Raw genomic sequence first — 22,760 nt, forward strand, 5'->3', positions numbered from 1 at the left:
ATTTATTTTATAATCAAGTTATTTTCAAAGAATATTTTTACATTAAGCTTTGTTTAATGTACATACAAACACATAATTTAAAAAATATCTAGTATAAAAGGTTACAAACTGAACAGCAGGTACTTCTTCCTTAACTCCAAATTTCCCAGGTGTCCTAAGAAACAACCTCTCCTATCTGATTTTTTGGTGTCTCATTACTGAGATAAACATATGGAATCATATAAAGCCCCTTTCTCATACAGGGGTTAGGGGAAGTGAAGAGGAGAGGGTTTGGATAAGTCAGAGGTGCCCAGCTAGGGTCGCTGTTGAACGGGGCTACTATAGAGGAAGGAAATACGCTAGGAGGACAGACGGCATAACATCAGACTACAAGGGTTGAGGCAGAAGCAGAACATGGAGACTTTTTAATCAATTTAATAAAAATTTATTGAGAACTGATCTGTACAAAACATGTTAGGAACCAAGAAGATGCTTACAGCCTAATGAAGAAAGGGGCAGGGTAGAACTCACAAATGCTAAAGTTACACGGATGAGCATGACTAGCAAGCTCTATAGGCCTATAACCCTGTGGGGTCCTTTGTACAGAATAAGAAGAACTATTTCTGTGGCGTGGCCTCCTGAAGTTCTCTTTTGGTTTGGACTGAGGTGCTCTATCCCTTAGTGATGCTGCCTTAGTGGGCAGGGTCTCCTAACTCATTTCTTCTGGCCTAGCATATTGCCCTCCTGTGCCGTTTCTCTATCATTGAGAATGATGTATAGACAATCCTCAGACATGTCTGCCGGCTCTGCTCTGGGCCAGCCCACATCTCCTCAGGACATTTTCAGGCCACGTCACTCTGGGTGGTTTGCATCCTGGTCCTCTAGTTCCATCCCAGCTCTTTCTCTCTCAGCCATTAGTTGAAAGAATCCTATTCCATTCATTTCATTATCATGATGATAACCCTCTCTCCCAGCTCTGCTTCCAGCTAGATGAGACATCAGAACAACTTGGATATCATTAAAACCCATCACTGACCCCCAGGAAAACTGTTGTCCATCTTGAGTCCATTTGGACAGAAGGCCCACTTGTCCCAGGGCTTGTGGAGGGACTGGACAGACCGGACATTCGCGTGCATCTGTTTTTCTCCTCTGAATATTGTGAACTCACTATTGACCTTTGCGCACTTGCCCCAGACCAAAATCTCGGGCATTTTTTTCAAGAAGAGAAGTAGTAAGGTTCACAGTGCATGTGCTCTCTAGCTTTATCCAGTGCTCTCTGCTAAGGCTTAACAATAGCTTGTTGGGAAGGTAGATGGGCCTCAATATTAGCAACAGCCCAGACAGAAACGGCTCCAGGATCCAAAGCTGGGTCCATCTCTATCCATCCTAATTTCCAAACTTTGAGTTGCTTTGCTCATGTTGTCAGCACACTATGCCACCGCTTTCTTTACTGACCCTCATGGAGGGACAAGAACTCCTTAGCAGAGGAACTTTTCTCAGGGCATAGTAATTACATTACTATAGTATACATTTCTTTATATTTCAAAATATTAACATGACAGAAACATGAAATACACAGCTCCCACCCAGACGGAGGAGGCATTAGGTGCAATTAGGCATTCTTTAGAATTCAGAGTAGATAAAAGCCACTGTTCCAGGGATTGGGGGGTCCTACATAAAACACAGTTTATGAAATTAAGAAAAGAGGCTGAATCTGAAATAGGAGGTGTTAGTCTTAAACATCATTCCTGACCCAGAAACCAGTTAGATGGGCTTTGCCCACATGTGTGCTCTGAAATGAAAGAAGCAGTTAAAATCTGTTCCTGGCATATGGAGCAGAACTGACATTAGAGGGAGGCTATTTTACTTAAAGAGCATCCTGGAGCCCCCACTGTTATTAATGGTAATATTTTCTTGCCTTCTGGGAAAGTTTAGAGAGACAAGAAAAAGGTCAGCTGAAAACTTGGAAAGGAAAGCATATAAAAAATGGATAGTCACATGGACTTTACTGTTTAATTAAAAATCTGTAGCACTTTTGTCTTCAGAGGCTGTCTTCAACGTATTAACAACACTCTGGGCTTCCGCAGATCTTACAGACACCTGGTATTCTATTCTGGAGAAACAGAAAAAACTGGGTGAGATTCCACAGCAGAGCCACTTTCCTTTTCTAGACTTTGACAACTAAACAGAACATAGGGACCATTACAGGAACCACAAGGATAGACAAACTATCAAAGAGGTGGGGATATGCTGTCCATGCTTCCTTCAGTAACTACCCCTTATTACTGTCTGCACCTGCCTGTGCCCTGTGTTAATTCTCTGCTGGACTACCTCTGAGCTGGGGCAGACAGGCAGGCAAGCTCTCAGCACCTGGGCTTGCCACCTGGGCCGTGTGGACTCGTAGAAGCTGGTGTGTCCAGGAAGTGCTGGGCCCTGTGGGGTTGTGCACGCTGGGGTCATGACTGTCTTTCTGTGACCAGGATTGTGACTAGGGTTGCTTTGACCCCATGATTATGTGACCAGAGCCTTGATGCTGTTGAAAGCCCAGTTCCTCAGTGAGGATGGAGGTACAGACAATCTGACTGCATTATATTGTGGAAGGACTGATCACCAGGAATATTCACGTATCCTTCATGCACATATTCATTATTTCAACAGATATTTATTCTGGTAGCCAAGGTATGGAAACAACCTAACTGCCCATCTATGGATGAAAGGATAAAGAAATACAGATGTGTGCATATACATATATGTGATATATATATATATAATGTATTTATATATACATATAATGGAATATTATTCAGCCATAAGAAAGAACAAAATTTTGCCATTTGTGGCATGGATGGATCTTGTGGACATTATGCTAAGTGAACTAAGTCAAATAGAAAAAGACAAATACCATACATGCTTTCTTATATGTGGAATCTAAAAATAAATAATAATAATAAAAAAGACCAAACTCATAAATATGGAGAACAGATTAATGGCTGTCAGAGGCAGGAGGTGGAAGATGGAAGAAGTGGGTGAAATGTTCTGTTTTATTTTATTTTATTTTATTTTAAATAAACAGAATCTTTAAAACACCAAAAATTTGAATTCTTAAAAAAAAAAGCCCCTCACCATATTTTTGCCCTCTGTAGCCCTCAGTATGTGAAGAAAAGATAGTATAAAGAGGATATACACATTTCCCTCATGCTATATTTAGGGTTGCCTAAGTGCTGCTCTTATTTGGATTTGATTAGGTAAATGACCTAGGAAAAGCCAAATAAATAAAAAATAAATAAAAATCAAACAAGCAACTTAAAATATTGCTCAGCCAAAAGCGAATTTAAGAGAAACTAAAGCCTGATGAACAGTGTTTACTTTTCTATGAAACTCCTTTTCAACATGATATATATTTATCAAACCACTGGAGTGTAAATTCTATGAATAAGTCCTATCATCTCTCAACCAGTAAGCACCATGAAAACCATAACTACAGAAAATTGTTAATATTGTAAAAAGACTACTTCCTACAGATTCAAACAAGTCTGCTGCTGCAATTTCACAACAGGAAAAAAAAAATGTATTGAGCACCTACTATATGCTCTGTGCTCGGTGCTGGTAGCACAATAATGAACTTAACTGACAGGGTCTTTGTCCTCTATAGAGTTTAGTTTAGTTCATTTTATAGAGTTTAATAAGCTACTCACACAAATATGTAAGTGTAATGTGATATTATGAAGAAAAAGCACAGGGATCCACATGATACTATAACAGGTTGATATCTCATTTGGGAAGACTTTTAAGAAAGCGCAACTTGAGGCAAGGTCTGAAGAATGAAGTGAGTGACAGAACATTTGAAGCAGAGAGCACTGCAGATGCAGACACTGAGGCTAAAGGGAACATGTTATCACTTCTCACTTTTTCATTTATTCATTCTGCATGTATAGGACACCCACTGGCTAGGTACTGTGCTAGGTACTGGGGTTACCAGGTAAGTAAGATGCAGTGCATGCTTACCACATCAGGCCCTTTGATATGGAGTTTTCATTTGGCCATGACTGAGCGATTGGGCATTGTACATTGGACGCCCTGCCATCCATTTATATAGCTGACATTTCCCTCCAGGTCCTGACTAGTCTCAGTTTCCTCTCCCTCTCCATTAGTTTATGTTTGCTGAGATCACAGCGCGCCTCATACTCAAGCCTATTCAAGTTATAGACCCTCTAGGACTGTAACTCGAGCAATGTTGTAGCGTCAGGACTCACCTCTCTTCACTCTGCTCATTCTCTTTCTCCCCCATTTTGGTGGTTTCTGAAAGAGACTAAAACAACCTTAGAAGATGGATTGTGCACAGATACCAAAAGAGGGAAAATCTGAAAAGACTCCAAAATCCTAGGACTCAAGAAAAATTGCTGTGGCCTTATATGTGGAATAGACAGTTACTTGATGCAGTGTTGGGGAAACTGAGAGCTTCTTGCATTCAAAAATTAAATGCCTTCCTTTGCTTACTGTGCCTTAAATTTTAATGTTAGAAATAGGTTTTGCACTTACAGTTCTATTCTTTGCTAAAATACAAATACTACTGGGAAGGGTAACACATTTAGTTTTAGTGATTGCTAAAAATTTAGTTATTGGAAAAGAGTTTCCAGTCCTTTTCTAAAAATGTTTAGAAGGAGGAGGAAAAGGAACTCTTGAAGATGATGATGCTTAAAGGGATTAGACAGCTGGCGATATCAAATATTATGCAATGCTGCATGGATGGGCCTAAGTGGGAAATCTCTAGATGGCTAGACCTCCCAAAGCTGAGTTGCTATTGGTATGGATTTAATATTGATGCAACTTGGGATGTAAATTCTTCCAGGCTGACTGCTGTGATGGTGGTATTGTCCACTCAAAGCCTTAGAGTAAAGGTTGTTAACCTGGGTGTCCATGGAGGAATTTAGGGACCAAAGGAATCCTCTCAACAATAATTGGTTTTGAATATTTCTTATCATTGGCAGTTCTCTTTTGTGTGTGTGTTTAAAAATAATCAGCTTTGTTGAGGCATAATTAATACCTCAATATTATTGATTTTATCTTTTTATGATGTGGTTTGTGCTCTCTGTGCCCTAAGATTTGCCTAAGTTCACAATAAAATCCAGTCATTCTCTGTATAGATTTTAATGAGTTTAACAAATGCGTGCAATCATGTAACTACCACCATAACCAAGATATAAAACATTTATATAATCCCCAAAAGTTCCCTCCTGCCTCTTCAATCAATCCCCTTCCCTTACTCCATCCCCTAGTAACCAATGATCTGCTTAATGTCATAATAGTTTTGTTTTTTCTAAAATGTCATATAATGTGTAATCTTTTTGTGCCTGGCATCTTTCACTTAGGATACGGCTTTTTGAAGTTCAGCCATGTTATTGCTTGTTACCAGTAGTCCATTTCTTTCTACAGCTCAGCAGTATTTCACTGTGTGAATATACCACTATTCATTTATCCGTTTACCAATTGGTGAAAATTCAGGATGCCAGGTTTTCAGTTTTATGAGGAAAGTTGCTATGGACATTTGTGTGTGTGTCTTCATGCAGACATATATTTTTATTTTTCATGGGTAAATATCCAGGATTGCTGGGTTGTGTAGTAATGCATGAGAATTTCACTTGTTTCATATCCTCTCCAGCACTTGATATTTATCAATCCTTTTAATTTTAGCCATGTTAGTGGGTGTGTAGTTGTATCTCATTATACCTTTAATTCATATTTCCGTAATGACTAATGATCTTCTCACTGTGTGACCGTGCTTACTGGACACTTGTATGTCTTCTTCTGTGAAGTATCTGGACAAGTCTTTTGCTTCCTGCCTTTGGTTAAATAGATTGTTTCCTTATCACTCAGTGGTAATATATAATTATATATCTGGATATAAGTCCTTTATCAGATATATCTTGCCAACATTTTTCTCCCAGTCTGTGGTTTGACTTTTAATTTTTTCAACACAGTCAAAGGGCAAATGTTTTAGATTTTGATGAAGTCCATTTTATTGATTTTATCTTTTTGTGATATGGTTTGTGCTTTTGTGCCTAAAGGTTTGCCTAATGTCAGGTCACAAGGATTTTCTCTATGTTTTCTTTCAAAAGTCTTTTAATTTTGGCCCTTATATTTAGGTCTATGATCCATTTCAAGCTATTTTTGTGTGTGTGCTCGGTTCCTATTTTCCATGTGGATATCTAATTGTCCCAACACCATTTGTTGAAAAGACTATCCTTTCTGCATAGAATTACCTTGGCACTGTTGTCAAAAGCAGTTGACCACGCAAGTTTATTTTTTGACTCTGCATTTTATTGCATTGATTGATATGTCAGTTCTCTCACCAGTATCACACTCTTGATTACTATAGACATATAGTAAATCTTGAAATTAGGTAGTACAAACCCTCTTTGTTCTTATTTTTCAGAATTATGTTGGCAATTGTAGGCCCTTTGCATTTCCACATTATTTTTAGAATCTGCTTTTTAATTTCTGCCTAAAAGCCTGCCAGCATTTTGATTGCTATTATATCTAGTCTTCTGATCCATGAACATGGCATATTTCTCCATTTATTTAAGTCTAGTTTAATTTCTGCCAATAGTAATGTTTTTTAGTTTTCCATATACAGGTCCTGTACTTGTTTTTGAGATTTATTCCCAAACCTTTAGTATTATTTGATGCTACTGTAAATCACTCAATTAGTTTTGATAGCTTTTTATGGATTCCTTACACTTTTCTACATACCTGATTATGTTATCAGTGGAAAAAAAGAGACAGTTTTACTTCTTCCCTTCCAATATGTATGTCTTCCTTCCTTCCTTCCTTTTTTTTTTTCTTGACTTGTTGCCCTGACTAGAAGTTTCAGCACAATGTTAAACAAAAACAGTGAGAATGATGTCCTTGCCTTAGTCCTGATCTTTTTAGTCTGTCAATATGGTGAATTTTATTGCTCGATTTTTTGATGTTGAACTTACCTTATATTCCTGGAATAAACTCCACTTGATCATGATGGATCATACTTTTACTATATTGCTAGATTTTAGTCACTAATTTTGTTAAGGATTTTGGCTTCTCTTCACAAGGGATATATGAGTTTTCTTTTCTTGTAATGTCTTTTTCTAGTTGTGGTATTAGGGCTCCCCCTGCTTTCAGAGCAGCATGGAAACTGACTCCAAGTTCATCTCACCTTTTCCTTTCTCTCAGGACTGCAGTTTTCTGCAGCCTTTTGTCCAATGTCTGAAAACAGTTTCATCTATTTTGTCTGATTTTTAGTTGTTTATGGCAGGAGGGCCATTCCTGTAGCAGTTAATCCTTCATGGGAGGAAGAAGTCTATGGTTTCTATACAATTGTAAAAGACCTTTAGTTACTAGAAAACTCATGCTTGGTTTCTCATACCTTCTTATAACCTTTATCAATTGAGATGCCTTTTGGAGTACAATTTGTGTACTCTATGGCAGTTCTTCAGACGTTTGAAAGAGCATATGTATTCTCTCCAAGGCTTTTTTTCTAGCAAAGCATCCTCAGTCACTTGAGCTATTGTATTTCTTATTTGACTTATCTTCCAGGCACTTCATAAATCTGTCAAAGTTTCTCTTAAAAAATAATGGTGCTTACAGCTGAATACAGTATTTCAGATGTCTGTAGACAACACAGGGCTACCATGTCATCCTTTCATACCCATGATAATTCATCACCATTTCAAAGAAAAATTTTTTTAAAGCTTCTATTTTAAAATGAAAGTAGACAGTAAGAATGCAAATTCTGAACTCTTGGATTTGATAACAAATTCAGAATTTTGAAGGACAAACATGATGATATCACCAACTTTCAGTTCTTAAGCCCTGTGAAAGTTTCTGTTTAAATGGTGGTTAAAAATGATTTATTTTGGAAAAGATACTTGCCCTTTACTAAATCATTCCTAAAAGAGCTGAGATTCTTCTAGGTTTGGTAGAAGGAGGCAAGTTGTAAAAACTGTTGGTTGGGAGGGCACGATTATTACAGGTTTCAGTCACACAAGATACAAATGAAGAAGTAAAACTTCAGGAGGAGCTATTTTAGTCTTTCTCCCCAGTGGGTAAACTGATAGGGTAACTTCTGATTGGGAAAAGACAGTAACTCAGTGTTACAATTTCTCATGCCTTATCTGCCCTATTTGACAAATCAAAAAAGAGAAGAGAGATTAGAAACCAGCTAGAATAAGCATGGCATTTCCCTTTTATTCATTTAACAGCCCGAACAGGGTAAATATGTATGGTTGTGGCATTGAAAAACTATAATTACTGGAAAAACACTGTAAAGGACTCTTGACACCAAGGTAGGTAGTTTGAGGGCCATCTCCTCCAAGAAAAGGATTAACGTTAGATTAGGAAGAAGCTCCAGTTTTGGAGAAATTCCTACTGGTTATCAGTAAGCTTGTGTCTCTGTGGATGGATCATGGCTGCTTCCATGTCTGTGTGTTGGCAGCATTTAGTTCCTTGTGGCTGTAGGACTGTGATTCCCATTTCCTTGATGTGCTCAGCTGAGGGCCATTCCCAGATTTTAGAGGTCACCCACATTCCTTGGCTCATGGTCCTTTCCTCCATCTTAAAGCCAGAAGTGGTGGGCTGAGCATGTTTCAAGCTTTGGATATCCCCGCCTTCTTCCATTTCATCTTTGTCTCAATTTGGAAAGGTTCTCTGACTCTGTGATCAGATTGGTAATCTCATCAATTTAAGGTCAGTGCCTTAATCACATATGCTAAGTCCCATTTGCTATGTAAGATAATGTAGGTTCCGGGGCATAGGAGCTAGACATCTTGTTGGGGGCATTATTTAAACTATCATACAGACAATGCCAGAGGTATCCACAAAGCAATGCAGATGTTGCTGAAGTTACAGAATCCAGATTTACAAACATTTCATATCTACATGGCATAGTTACTTTTTATATCTCCCTCCTTCCAGTGGTATCAAGGCTCCTCTCTTTGACCAAACTCATCCATATAGGTGGCTGCCTGATCATACAACCTTTTCCTACCATTATTCTTTATCACATTCTTGGGGGCTTATATATGTGTGTGTTCTTGTGTTGTCTTCTGCTTTTAACCACTCAAAAGCTCACTTTGACAACCTTGTATAGACATGCACAGCTTCTTAAATCCCTTCCAACTTCTCTCACAAACCTTAACTTTAATTCCTTTATCTAGTCTCCTGAATTTTCCTGATTGTCTCTTGGGGGAAGAAATATTCTTATTCTCTTTCTCCAGCCATGCTTTGTTTCATTTATAAGCTAATCATTCCAATGTGAAATCAGCTTTAGGAAATAGTTTCTTCCCAAGAAGGTTGCTTTTACACATTCAGCTAATTCTAAATGACAATGAGATTAAAAGAAAGAGAAGCTCAAAACTCTCACCTTGAAAAGTCAAAGCTTGGACAAGCATGACATATCCATACATCTGACCCTGGACTCTGAATTTTACACGTTTATATCATTGAAGTCTCTCAGCACACCCCATACTTTGGCAATTTGCCTGGCTCTACCATATTCTTTGTATTAATTTATTGGAATTGGATAACCAGTCCCCAATTTCCTGTTTTTAAAACACAGCAGGATGAAATGAGTGACTGCTCATGTCCTCTGTCTAGAAAATAGATTGGTACACTGAAATCTCAAATAAGATGCTGACCAGGAGCAATACTCATCTTAGGCTTTTACCATGAGTGAGCAAGAAAGTCACCTTGATTATTAGTACCAGCCAGACTTGTACTGGAGGTGGTTACTGAGAATAAAGTCCAACCTTATCTGATAACTTTGACCAAATCAGCCCAAATCACAAACAGGCATGAGATCACTATATGTTGGGACTGCTTTGCACCCCTGAAGCACAGAGCCACTTTTACAACTGAAGTCAATGAGGAGGCTGCACAGTGCAGTGCTATTTACAATAGCAAAACTATGGTAACAACCCAAGTGCCCACCAATACGGAGTTGGTTAGACAAATTAAGGTCCACATAATGGAATATCTTGCAGATACTTAAAATGATGCTATGGAATGATACTTAGTGACACTGAAAATTTTCTTGCTAATTTAATACAAAAAAGTTAGGAAACAGGACATGTGATATTATCCAAATTGTGAGAAAACGTCCTTATAATATTATCCCACTTAAGGAAAATAACACAGATTTACATGTAGAAAAATCTGGAACATATGCACCAAAATGTTGTCTGCATATCATTTTTTTCCTACTGGTGGAATTCTAGGTGATTTTTATTTTCAGTGTATTTGGTAATGGGTATTAATACTTGGTGGTCAATAAAAGTTAATATTTTAAAAAGCCAGTAGGGAACAATTCATCCAACTTATTTCTCAGGAAAACCTAGACTTTTAGAAATGCAAAGGCAAATCTTAGGGTCCTCTACCCTCCCCACCCTGCACCCAGCACCCCTGCTTAAATACCACCAGGTCCATAATCATGAACACTTATAAATGTTTCACCCTTTTACTTCATCTCACAATACCCTCACGATGTAGGATAGGTTAAGCAAGGAATAATCAGCTTTGTCTGGAAACCAGAAGCATATTTGTAAACCTTAGATTAGAAATGTTTTCTTTCCTAGAAATCTAGAGCAACATCGAGTCCCATCTATATGGGCTCCAAACCCTGAGGGAAAACCCTTTTCTCCAACTCCTTGCTGACCTTTTGCCAGGCTGGGCTCAGCCCCCTGTGCTCCAGATGGCAGCTGATGGGGAAGTAGCTACCAAGTGTCCAAGGGGAGGACAAGCGCTGACTCACCATGTTCATGAGAGGAGTCAGGCTGCTGTTTCTTCCTTTTCTTTAGTGTTAGGAAGAACACCATCCCACACACAGCAACCAGTGTTACAAGTAGAGCCACAATCGGGAGGATGTGGCCTTTGTCGGGGTGGTGTTCCTTGGGTGGCTTTGCATCTAGAAATGACCACAAGTTTTCAATCAGCCAGGAAGGTTGATTATAGAAGGTTTATAATTACTGCTGCTCCCTTTATCTACATGCCGGCAGCTCCCTGGGGCTCTACTGCCAGAGGAGCTTGAAATCCACAGTATGAGGCCATAGAAAGTCCCCGTTGCCGGGCCTCAGCAGCTACCTAAGGCCTCTGGCCGAATGCCTGGACTGAGCTGCCATCCCTTCCTGGAGGCTGGGGTGCCATCTAGAAGGAGAGGGTCAGCGCGCCCTGGGTTCTGGGCTCTGGGTTAGGTAGCCATGCCGAGGCTCCGAGTATGCAGTTATCTGATCAGCACCTGGCTTCCTCAGCCCCAGGTGCAGTCAGGCCTAGGTCCTGGAGTTCCCTGTGGTAATTCCTCCATCAGCTATCACCTCCTGGTCACTCTCCAGACGCCTCCTCCCTGGACAAACATAAGTGCCTCCTTATAGGCCTCCTCCTACCTCCAGTTTTTGTTTGTTTGTTTTCTTCTACTCAGATCATGCAGATTTCCTCAAGCCTGGCTTTCAGCATGTCACATCACTAGAAAACCTTTAATGTCTCTTTATGCCCTGAGGAACCAGGGTCAGGATCAACTCCTGGGAGGTCAGGACTTACTTCCTCCCATGGGGACTCCTAAGTTTCTCAGAAGTTGAAAAACAGGCTTTGGAAGGAAGCTTAGAAATGAGAGGTCCACTTTATAGACATTCATGAGAACAGTTCTTGTAGTTAATCTCATACTACAGGAAAATAGGATCAGCTGACTTCCCATTAGTTTAGCTACAATTTATGGACACATGCCCTTTTCCTGGGACATTAAGAAAAGGAGTTGTTGGCATTGCAGGCCGTATTCAGCACTTTGAGTCTGTCCTCGTGTATGTCCCTTAGGCCTGTTCGGCACTCCCTTTAAAGGGAGTTACACTTGTTAACATGGAGGTTGCTACCTTTTGATACCCACAAAGGTTCCTTGGGTCTAACCTTCTCAGATCAAGTCATAACATAGAGACACCGAACGAGTGCCATCTTCCTGAGGCAGCTGGAGCTGAGGCGGCAGCTGGGAAGGTTTGGGCAGGAGCTGAGAAGCTAACAGTGAGCATGATGAAGCTGCACACAGACAAGAGGCTCTCCTTGTTTTCAGGCCCTGGGAGTCATGGTGGAGGCCCCAGGGCATGTCATGTGTGGGGATGCTGGTGGCTCCAACAAGGTACTGAATTTCAGGGATAGCTTGGGAGAGAGACTTCTGTGAGGCCAAGACAGGCTGCAGTGGAAGCAACTAGGACAAGGCTGGGTGCCCTCACCACTCACTGGACTCTCCGGAGTAGAGGTGTCTGAGCAGAAGGAAATCAGTACCAGGACGGAGGATTGGCCTGTTGGTAAAGCTGGCCAGTGAGAGCAACCCCAGGGCCTGTCCATAAGAATGTGTCCTAGGCCAAGTTATGTGTGAACAACGAGACACCAGGAGAAAGGTGGCAGCAAAGTCAGAGGGTGGCGTAGTCAATGGATGACTTCATTTGGGGGTGGGTGGGGCAAACCAAGGGGCTCGTGCTGGCTAAGAGACAAGCAAGCAGAAGGCAGACGGGTCACAGGGAGGGGTCAGGCCCAGTGGAAGCCGTGACAGGAGCCATGTGGCCTTTCTTCCAGGAGAGAATCTTAAAATTACTGCTGCTTAAAAGTGGGATCTCAAACATGGGTACATTTCCTCCAGGGCACATCTGTGACTTTAAAATGGCAAGTTCCCAATAGCTCCTGTTGAAACTCTTCAGTTTCAACGCTTCCCTCCAGCTCTTCCCTATACTACATGACCCACGCACCACAAGAATTTCTGCTCCTGAGTCTCCATGACACATAAGCCCTGATGTCCCCCACCTCCACCTCTAATCACATCAGACCCCTCTAATCAGCTGTGGTCCTCTCACCTTCTAAGCCTGGATGCTGTCTCAGAATTTTTCTTCCTGTGCAGGAGGCCACCGCAAGTCTGAGCACCTGTCATCTCTTCACAACACTTACTAAGTCCACTCATTTCTTGTAGGTGTTATAAGGTCCCACTTTCTTTAGGGAGACTTCCCTGACCCTCAGGGAATTTGCCTACATCTGAATGCCTACAAAACTGATTTTCAGTCAGTCTTCTTTTTAAATTTAGTCACGTATTTCCATGGGATATAACTGAGATTCTGATTCAATCTTGTTATGTGTGTACGTCATGGAGATCTGATTGTATTGGAAGGGCCTCAAGGGCAGAGAATAATGTCATACCTTTTAGTTTACACCCCTGCCCCTATGTCTACACTGCCTCTGTATCATTCCAACTCATAACAAGTGTTGTGTGTATGCATGAAATGTGTATGTGTGTGTGTGTGCGCTTTAATGAAAGGAAGAATTCTAATCTGGAGGAATCCTGTACTTTCTGACTTAAACTTCAGAATCTTCTATCCACAGGTAGGCCAAAATCTGTTATTTTCAGAGCTAAGAACATATTTCCTGAAGGGCAGCATGTGTGCATGGCCTCCAGGGCCTTACAGCACTCAGATGAAGTAGGAGCTCTCTGCCTGTGTCCTTCTTAACAGTACCATAAAATGGCCCAGTTGGAGCTTTGCTGACAAGCAGGAGACATTGGATGAGCTGACTTAACCATTTGATTATAATACCTAATGAAAGAAATAGGCCTGGGAAGCAATTTTACCTATATTGTAAGGTGAGGAGAGAAGCTGCGTCTCCATTGCCTCCAGCTGCAGGACACAGTAGATGCTCACATTGTTTGTTTCAGAAGGTATTGTAAAAGAGAAGCTGATAGAAATGCTGTACAGTTCTGTGATATTATTTTGAGATTTCTTCATGACAGCATCATACTTAGTAGTTGAATTTTCCTTTTCTAGGATAAAATACATCTCCTTAGGTTCTGGGTAGCCTTCCATAGACGAGCAGGTCAGATTTATGATGGTGTCAGAATTTTCTGTTCTATTAGAAATTAACATTATTTCAGGTTGACTGAAGTTAGCTGAAAAGAGAAGAGAGACACACAAAAAAGAAATCAGTCTAAATTTAGCTGTTATCTAGAAAAGAACAGCAAACAATTAGATACCTGACCTGGGAACTCACTGAGGGCATACCTGGGAGCACAGGGTACCTAAAGTGTGGGCCTCTGCCCATGGTGAGGGCCCTACGTTTATTTTTCAAGAAGACAACTGTGGGCCATGCTTAATTCCTGCTTGCCCAAATCAAGGGGGTGTCCTCTGAGGAACAGGAGGACTGAAACTGAGTCACCAAAGATTCACAAAGACGCCATTGTTCTAGGGAGTAGAGTCTAGGGAAGAAGTTGTCTGACTTTAGGACCCAAGTGTCCCATGGGGTACATTCCAGCTTGCCAGATTAAGAGAGCAGAAAGGATTTGAGGCTAAAGTCACACCAGGAGCTAACGGAGTTCATGATGTTAGCATGCTGTGGGCCATATTTTCCAGAAACTCAAGCATGCTGGTGGTGAGTGGATGGGGATTTTGGATTTAGAAATTCAGAATACTGCTTTTGGGCATGACCGTCAAGATGTCTTCATTTTATACTATACAATGAAGGCCAAACCCAGCCATTGTTAGGGAAAATACATCACTTTGATAAATACAGAGCTTCTCTTGCTTTGGTTTGCCATTCAAATTTTTATGGCTGTTGAGGATCCCTGGCACCTAGCCCTTTCTGCTCTTCTTCTACAGTAACTAGGGAGTTTTTCAGGCTCTGCATACTAATTTATAATTTCATGTATTGTTTTCTAAAACTTCAGTGATTTGCATGCTAACTTAACAAATTTTGCTGTATCAACATACTACTTAAGCACTCTGCATGCGCTTAATGTGGAAGGTGGATTGCCACGGTGCCACCTACTTTAGCCTCACTAGCAATATCTGTGAAATCACACATTGGATAGTTATTGTTTTTCCAATACACATTAAAATAAATAAGAAACTGTTAAAATTCTAAAAAATGATTGTGTCCCACCTAAAACGTATCATGTTTCTCAATGATACCTGGCCATTCTTGAAAACATTGATTTAGCACTGGATTAAATGTTCCCAAAGCCCTGTAGCCTTGTTTGAATCACACAAGACTTATAGGGAGCAACTCTCCATTCTATTTCTACTTTTGCCTCTCCTTTACTCTGTGGTTTCAGAATTGCTGTTGATCTGCCTTTTTCGGTTTCATTAAAAATTAATGTGGATCTAGCAGTCCCACACCTGGGTATCTTCCCTAGAGAAATGAAAATTTATGGTCATACAAACATTTGTACATGAATGTTTATGACAGCTCTTATTCATCACAGCACTAACTGAAAACAACCCATTATCTTTCCATGGGTTGAATGGATAAACAATAGAATGCAATAAACTCAGCAATAAACAAGGAACAGACTTTTGACATATGCAACAACTTGGATGAATCTCAAAGGCATTTCATTGAATGAAAGAAGCTGATCTTAAAAGGTTACATGCTGGATGGCTTCATTTCTGTCATGTTCTCCAAAAATGAGACCGTTGGATGCAAAATAGGTTATGCATATGGAGAAGGTATGATTATAAAGGGATAGCATGAAAAAATTATTTTAGGGAGATGGGAATGTTTTATACCCTGTTTATAGTAGTGATTATGTAAATCTATTCATAAGTTAAAATTAACAGAACTGTGTACCAAAATTAAAATAATTAATTTTATTGTATTATATATTTTTAAAAATCTGTAATGATATTTACATTTTTCATGGCCTGGAAAAACAGAGGAGCTGTATTGCTAATTTTGGGATATTGGTATTTCCCTTCTGTGTACCAGGCTCATGGTTAGGCAGCAAACCACTCAGAAGCAGCTTCCAGGAGGTTGAAGGGAAAAACCAAACCCTAGGGAGGGTCAGCTGTCACCCTCACTAGGAACTCTGGGCAAAGATTTTACTGGGTGAGAAATCGTAGACCAAAGGAGAAAATGAATGTAAAAGAAATTTGAGACCTGTTTGGTTATATAAACTTAGTTATGGCCAAATTGCCAGTAGTTTTCACTTAACCACATTACCGTTGTTCAGTTAACACTATTTTGTCCCCAAAACAGATTCTTACTGACCCTGCAGAAGAAAACTATGAAAAGTGCAAAGGACTTTCCTCTCCCTACTCCCAAAGCCTGCACTCCCTTCAAATGGATTTGGCAGCAATGGCTATCCTCTGCCTTCTGTCTGCAGGCCCCTTCCTTCCCCCACCGGTGTTTCTCTGTTCATTGCATTCTCATCTGAGAAGGCCAAGATCTGAGTGTGCTGTTGACTACATACCAACCACTGACAGCTCAGAACTCATTTGGTAGATGGGAATGAGTCCTTTAGGCCCTTGATGATGGACGAAACATTGATACAAGCCTTCGTCCTTGATCTGAAGGTTGTGGAGTCTCAGGGTCCAATTGTCCTGATCAAAGCTTGTGCGGCCCTTATACTTGGGGTGAACATTGTCAGGTTTCTCTTTGCCTTTGTATAGCTCATACAGAACCAGCTTATGCTGCTTCTGCCAAAATACCACCAGCTCTTCCAGGCTTATGTTCTGAGAGTTTGTGAAGTGGCATGGCAGGTTTCCAGTCTTGTCAAAATATGCCTGACTCTTCATGGAAGCAGCACCTGAAAAAGGAAATGTAGAGACTGGAGAAGGAGAAACAAGAGGGAAGAAAAAACCCCAATTCCATTTCTCCTTATAAAATATCCACAGGTTATCTTATCAGTAATGATACTGAACAACTAGATATTGAAGTCTGGAATTATGCATACATGCTGGAATCTGGAGAAAGACTTCTGTCCTCACTCTGCTGTTAACTAAAAGTGGGCCTTATGCAAAATGCAACCACTGTGAGACTCAGTTTCCTTATCTGTTTAATGAAGGGAAGGACTAAGTGTTTTATGGATCTTTCTAGTACTATGGTTGTGTGAATTTAAATTTAAATCCCAGAATAGGGAAAAGCAGCAGTTAGACAATTCATTCATCCTTCAATTACCTTCCTATAGCCTGAATATTGATTCTCTTCACTGTAGCTTTTACAGGCCCCATTACTTCTATACCTCACCAAGAGCTCTCCTTTCCCCTTCCTGCCCCTTTGCCCTTTGGCCTACTGTAGTGGAAAGCTTTCTGATAATGGTAACACATGTGGTATCCTTACTTTCATTATGCTGAGTAGTTGGGGGTCACATTGAGTAATGTATTTGAAATTCATGCAGTTTCCTTTACAGAGGTTCCCTCATGACCACTGCTCCAATCTCCCAATGGCACAACCAGTTTGGAAATGACACAAATAGTCAACCAAGGCCTCTGTTCTCAGTGACCTCTCCAGACTCTTTCAGGGATCAGAAAGAGAACTGGGCAAATACGGTGGTTGTTTTGGGACCGTGGTGGTCAAAGACCACTTAAGGTACATGAATGAAATGCTGGAAGTGAATCATAGATGGAAAGGTGAGGATGTGCTTTTGGGGAAACCCCAGGTACCACAAACGGGTTCCCAGTATGCACTGCCCCTGGAAATTTCTACAGCCCCTGGAGGATATGCTGGGAGAGTTCAGAGGAAGGGATATAGGTCACCTAACTCCTTAAATGTGAATGATTATAGGATTTTTGTAGGACCTATGCCTGGTCACAGAATTACTTGAGGCTTGGTCATGGAGTAGTGATGGGTGAGAAGTGCAGGGTTAGTGGGTAAATGCTATTTGTTAGTTAATATGAAGTTTGATGCCCCCCTAGGGATAAAGTTAGGGTGGGTTCTAAATAAAGCTTCATCCTTCAGGACTTGAGTGAGGGGATGTTGACATTAAGGAGAAAAGGGGAGGTAGGTTGGTGAGAAAGATGAGAGGAGTTTCATTTGAGGTGTTGTTTGAATAGTGGCAGAAGAAATTAAATTGATCTGATCAATGGGTTTCTCTTCTAAGAGAGGGAGTAAGACAAATAACAGTGACATGCACTTGGCCAAATTGAACTGTGTGGAGAGTGGCCAGTGAGAACACATACTCAAGGGGGTTGGTGGTGGTCTTGAGCTCTAAGGGAAGAGGACTCTGGGCATCAGCGGGAGCTGGCACAAGTTTGAGTCGCTGCCTATTGCATTACCCTGTGAAATGCTTGCAAGTATAAAATGTAGCATCTGTACAGGATGCATTCATTCTCACACTGAAGGAAGGTGGGAGGATCTACCTGGGTACCTAGAACAGTGAAAGGGAAACCTAAGGAAGATTCACCGTATTCAGTAATTACCTTACAAGGATCCTGGGGCTCCTGCTCTACAACTTTGCTGAACTCTGGATAATAATGTGAGAGTACCACCTACTGTAAAAGCTTCTAGCAGCTACCTCTGGGGAAACTCATTCTGGTTTTATCACTAATTTGCTCTGATAGAGAGCAGACGACCTAAGGGAGAAACCAAACCCATAGCTGAAAATTCTGCCAATGAACAGTCGGCATTTTACTATTACTCAGCAGTCAGGTGCACCTTCTGGGCCTGGAAGTGATTTCACCTTTGTTTTCTTCTATCTTCTTGATTTAAGGTTGTTTCTTTCCAGAGCGTCCGAGTATCTTCTCTCCTTCCCACCCACTTTCTCCACTCACGGACTGGTCCAACTTCTCTGACCCAGGCCCTCTCTCTCAAAGACTGAAAGGGCTTTTCCTTCCACCCTTCTAACTGCGCCCCTCCTCACCTACCAACAGAAAGTGTGGTCTGTGTTTTAAAGGCATTGGTGTCATGAGGGTGTGGGTGGGTATTTGCTGGCTGGTCACAGATGCAGAATCTCTGGCCCCACCCCAGGCCTACTGAGTCAGAATCTGCATTTTAACAAGAGAAGCTGCAGTAGAGGATCCAGGCCTCCTGAGTGGAACAGAGAAGATAATAAACAGTTGTTTCCATCTGTGCCTCCTCAACCTTCTCTCCTCACCCTGGGGTGGAAATCACTCTGAAGCCCATTCTGAGTGGAACTGAGAGCATTTCACAATTTATACTACATAGTTTTCACCAGCCACTGGCTTCCATGACATACTTGGAGCTACACGTGCCAATCCCTTCTCTGACAATGTGGTGAAGGTTTAGCTTAAGGTCTGTTTTCCCTAAGTGGTCTCAGGCCTCCCCTGTTATGACCCCAGATCTTAGGCCACCCACCTACAGACCTGCTGGACTCCACTGGTGGGGAAGCATTGAGATTTTCTCCCTTGTCCAGCACTTTGGTCTGGGTTTCATTATAATTGGTTGCTATGGTGATGACAGGAGCCATTTAGCGTTCGAGAATCCATCTAGACCCTTTTGTAATCATCTCGGGGGGTTTGTTTCAAAGTCCTCAAATACTTGAGGACTTCCTTAGCAATATACTGTTTGAATGTCACACAAAAACTATAGTTTTTTCTAGTCTTCTAACCTTCTGAGGTCTCTGACCCTGCCTTCCAGGAGTCTTCCCTGGTCACTACCCTAAATGTATGTTTTATATATTTAATTATCATCTCTTCCTCATGTTACTATGCTTATCTGTACTCATGAATTTTACTTTTTTTACTAAACTTCCTTTAAAGCTTTACTAGGCCATCTGAATGGCTCATTCCACTGTAATAAACCTTCTACATCTTCAACCTCTCCATCAAATGTTTCCCCCAAAGTTGTGCTTTATTGACATCTGGCCCTACCTGAAGGACCCCACTTGTCTCCCCTCACTGCTTGTTTTATCATACTTCACCGGGCCCTTGGGCAACCTTCTTCCCCTTTTAAGGTGTCCCCCTCTCTCATCGCTTTTAGCTACTAATCATTTGTCACTACTTCCTTGCTTACCAAGAATTTTGGTGTCAGATGCAAGGGCTTTCTTTCCAATCAACTATTATAATCAGTCTGTGTGAGTTCAGCATGCATATACTCACCAACAATTTGCCTCAAAGTCCTTTGATCCTTTCCACTTTAAAGATCTTCATTCACAAGCATCCTCAGCAGCCCCTTCCCCATGATATAACCCTGAACCTTATCACCAAGAACAGCTCTACTCCTAGAATCTTAAACCTGTCTCTTGTCTACAAGCTATGTGCCTTCGAGATTTGCTCTTTATTACTCCACGTACATCTGTTCTTTGGCTTGATCAAGACTTCAGCTTTATCCAGTCTAGTCCCCTGAAGTCCAGTATTTTCCAGAAGAACCCTCTGTAGTGATGGAAATATTACTATGTCTGTGCTGGCCAACATGGTAATCACCAGCCACTGTAGCCATTGAGCATTTGATATGCAGCTAGTGTGACTGAGAAATGGAGTTTTTAATCTTATTTAATTTTAACTAATTTAAATAGCCACATGTTGCTTGTGGCTACCATATTAGATAGTATAGAGACAGTGTATCTTTTCAATCATTTTCTTGCCAGCGACTTCAATAAACTGGCCCCTTTGTGCAGAATTCATCCTGAGAACACTCTACCTTTGATCCAGATACTTGTTCTCACAACAGTGTTTGAGCACTCATGGAGGAAATTATTCAGTGGTTTGGACTGGTGGCATTACAAATCTGTTGTCTCCTGCCCCACTTGGCCTCTCCTGCCCCACTTAACTTGGCCTCTAGACTGCTCACCCTGCTTACTACCCTCTACCATCCTCACAGCAAGTTCCTTCAGCAGTACTCTCTTCTTTTAGTTTCTCTTTCTTTAAAGTCAACTCCCTGAAAGAGTAAGTAGCAATTGCTGCCTTCATCCCCAGCCTCTGTCCTCCATCTGTCTGCCAGAACTTCCCTGGCAAAGGTTGTCAGTGACCTCCCACCAAATCTGGAGCTCTTTTAGGACCTCATCTTATTTGACCACTCTGCTGTGTGTCATGCTGCTGGCCATCTCTCCTTCTTGAGACTGTTCATTTCCAATCCCTGACCTCCTGGTCAATTTTCTCTGATCCCTTCTTAAATCCTGATTATCTCAAGTGCTTGCTCTTGATCTTCTCCCTACTCTCCATGCCCTGGTTTTCTTTCTCTGCCAAGTATAAGCTAATAACTCACAGGTGCTTATCTCCAGCGAATAACTTTCAGTGGGGTTCTGGATACCCATATCTAACTGCCTGATGGATACTGCTATTTAGATAGCAATAGATGCTCTCATTCTCCCCTTCAGATTTTACTGTCCTCTATCTCAATGAATGGTTCCCCCATTTGCTGCAGTCAGTAATCATCTGAATCATCTGTAGAAAATAACTGAGAGGGTCTGCACAGGTGTGGCTGAGGCGATCTAGAACTACAACAGTTAGAGCTGATCTCTAATATGGTAAGAGAAGGGTGAGGAGACACTATGGAACAAAGAAAAGGAGCCATTGGAGAAAAAAGAATTTTGTATTTATCTGGAGGTCTTAAGGATGTCATCTTTTAGATCATAACAAAGATTCTTTGCTTGAACAAAATTTAGGCAGGCTTCTAACTCCTAGGCCCATCCGTGTACTTCCTTGTAAAATCCAGTTTTAGGAAGAACCTTGCTAAGTCAGTTTAACCAGACTCCTCCATCCTCACTACCTGATCACCTTTGAATGTTTGGTCAGGCTCCTCATGCTTCATTATCCGCCCCACCCCCCACCCCGGCTCCGGGTGATGTCTGGTCCCCCTGACCTGTCTTCAGCAAGAATCCTGTTAGGCTGGTTTAACCAGAATCCCCCCTACCCCTGATGTTTCCTCTCAGTGATCTTCCATCCACTGACACTACCCCCCACAACCCTGCTTCTTGGCTATAAATTCCCACTTGCCCCTGCTATTTGGAGTTGAGCCCCATATCTCTCCCTCACTGTAAAATCCCTTTGCAGTAGTCCCATGCCTATCTCAATAGCACCCCTGCCCCTTGAATAAAGTCTTCCTTGAATAAAGTCTACTGTGCTTTAATAAGTGTCATTGAATTTTTTTTCTTTAACAGTTATTAAAGAGAGTTTCTGTTATAGGACAATGATAGTTTTCCAGGAGTTTTCATGGCCTAGATGATATTTCTGTTAAGACTAGCTTGCTTTGATTTCATCCTTACCATGTATCCTATTATATATAAATATAAGGTACATAATTATGTTTATTTATATGCTAAATATAAAATGTCTGTATGTTTTATAAAATATATAACATATACTATATGTTATATGGAATATGATCTATTAAATATATATGAAACATATATATATGTTTCAACAAATATAGTGTAAATTGTAAATTTCAAATGTAAAACATTGTATGTTCATAAACCAGCTCCTTTGAAGTATAAGCCACCAGACTACAACACCCAATATCACTTACTGCTGTTGTTATTCATTTTCTTCCTAGATATCCCCTTATTCCCTGAAGATCTGAGTACCTGGCTTGCCACAGCAATCTTCATTTTTTTCCTTCTCTCCCAAGTCCTAAATGCTGGGCTGGTCATTGTGATGAGTGGGGCCAGGGCCCACACCTTGGGACAGCTGTGCTGGCCACAGGGAAGGTGTCAGGTGTTCTGGTAGGGGGCTTGTGAACTTGGCTGAGCACAATTTCCACCAACCTGTCCGGGTCCCCAAGGAACAAATCCTGCCACTTATGAGTAGTTCAGTAGCAAGAGTTAGGAGAAGCCGCCTACCGTCAAGTTTCAGTGAACAGATGCTGCATCTACACTGCTGGGCATGAATCCCAGCTCTGCCACTTACTAGCTATGTTGGTATTAGGCAAATTACTTAACATCTCTGGGCTTTAGTTTCTACATCTATAAAATGGGGAATCATAATAAGACCTAAAGCAGAGAGTTATTGTGATATTTAACTTAATATTTACAAAATGCTTAGAATAGTACCTGGCACAAGGTAAGTGCCACATCTCAGTATTTATCACATAAATAAAATAAGCAGTGAAACAGA

General features: G+C 41.1%; 1 protein-coding gene across 9 annotated transcripts in view; it reads right to left on the reverse strand.

Annotated features, from left to right (window-relative positions):
* Nucleotides 1-401: 401 nt before the first annotated feature.
* Nucleotides 402-22,760, reverse strand: part of CD86 (CD86 molecule) — a 53,739-nt gene continuing 31,380 nt past the window's right edge. For 6 of the 9 annotated variants that reach the window (XM_037013187.2, XM_037013185.2, XM_073231557.1 and 3 more), the window contains 5 exons: nt 16,220-16,555; nt 13,607-13,921; nt 10,763-10,915; nt 4,233-4,278; nt 402-2,092 (listed from right to left, as the gene is read on the reverse strand). In XM_037013187.2, the coding sequence (XP_036869082.1) occupies nt 1,996-2,092; nt 4,233-4,278; nt 10,763-10,915; nt 13,607-13,921; nt 16,220-16,555 (947 nt within the window). In that variant the 3' untranslated portion in view covers nt 402-1,995. Of the gene's footprint in view, nt 2,093-4,232; nt 4,289-7,725; nt 8,668-10,762; nt 10,916-13,606; nt 13,922-16,219; nt 16,556-22,760 lie in introns of those variants that run through there. The other 3 variants (XM_037013183.2, XM_073231556.1, XM_037013184.2) reach the window with 3 other exon arrangements.

This window comes from Manis javanica, chromosome 3, assembly GCF_040802235.1.
Source record: "Manis javanica isolate MJ-LG chromosome 3, MJ_LKY, whole genome shotgun sequence".
Lineage (NCBI taxonomy): Eukaryota > Metazoa > Chordata > Mammalia > Pholidota > Manidae > Manis > Manis javanica.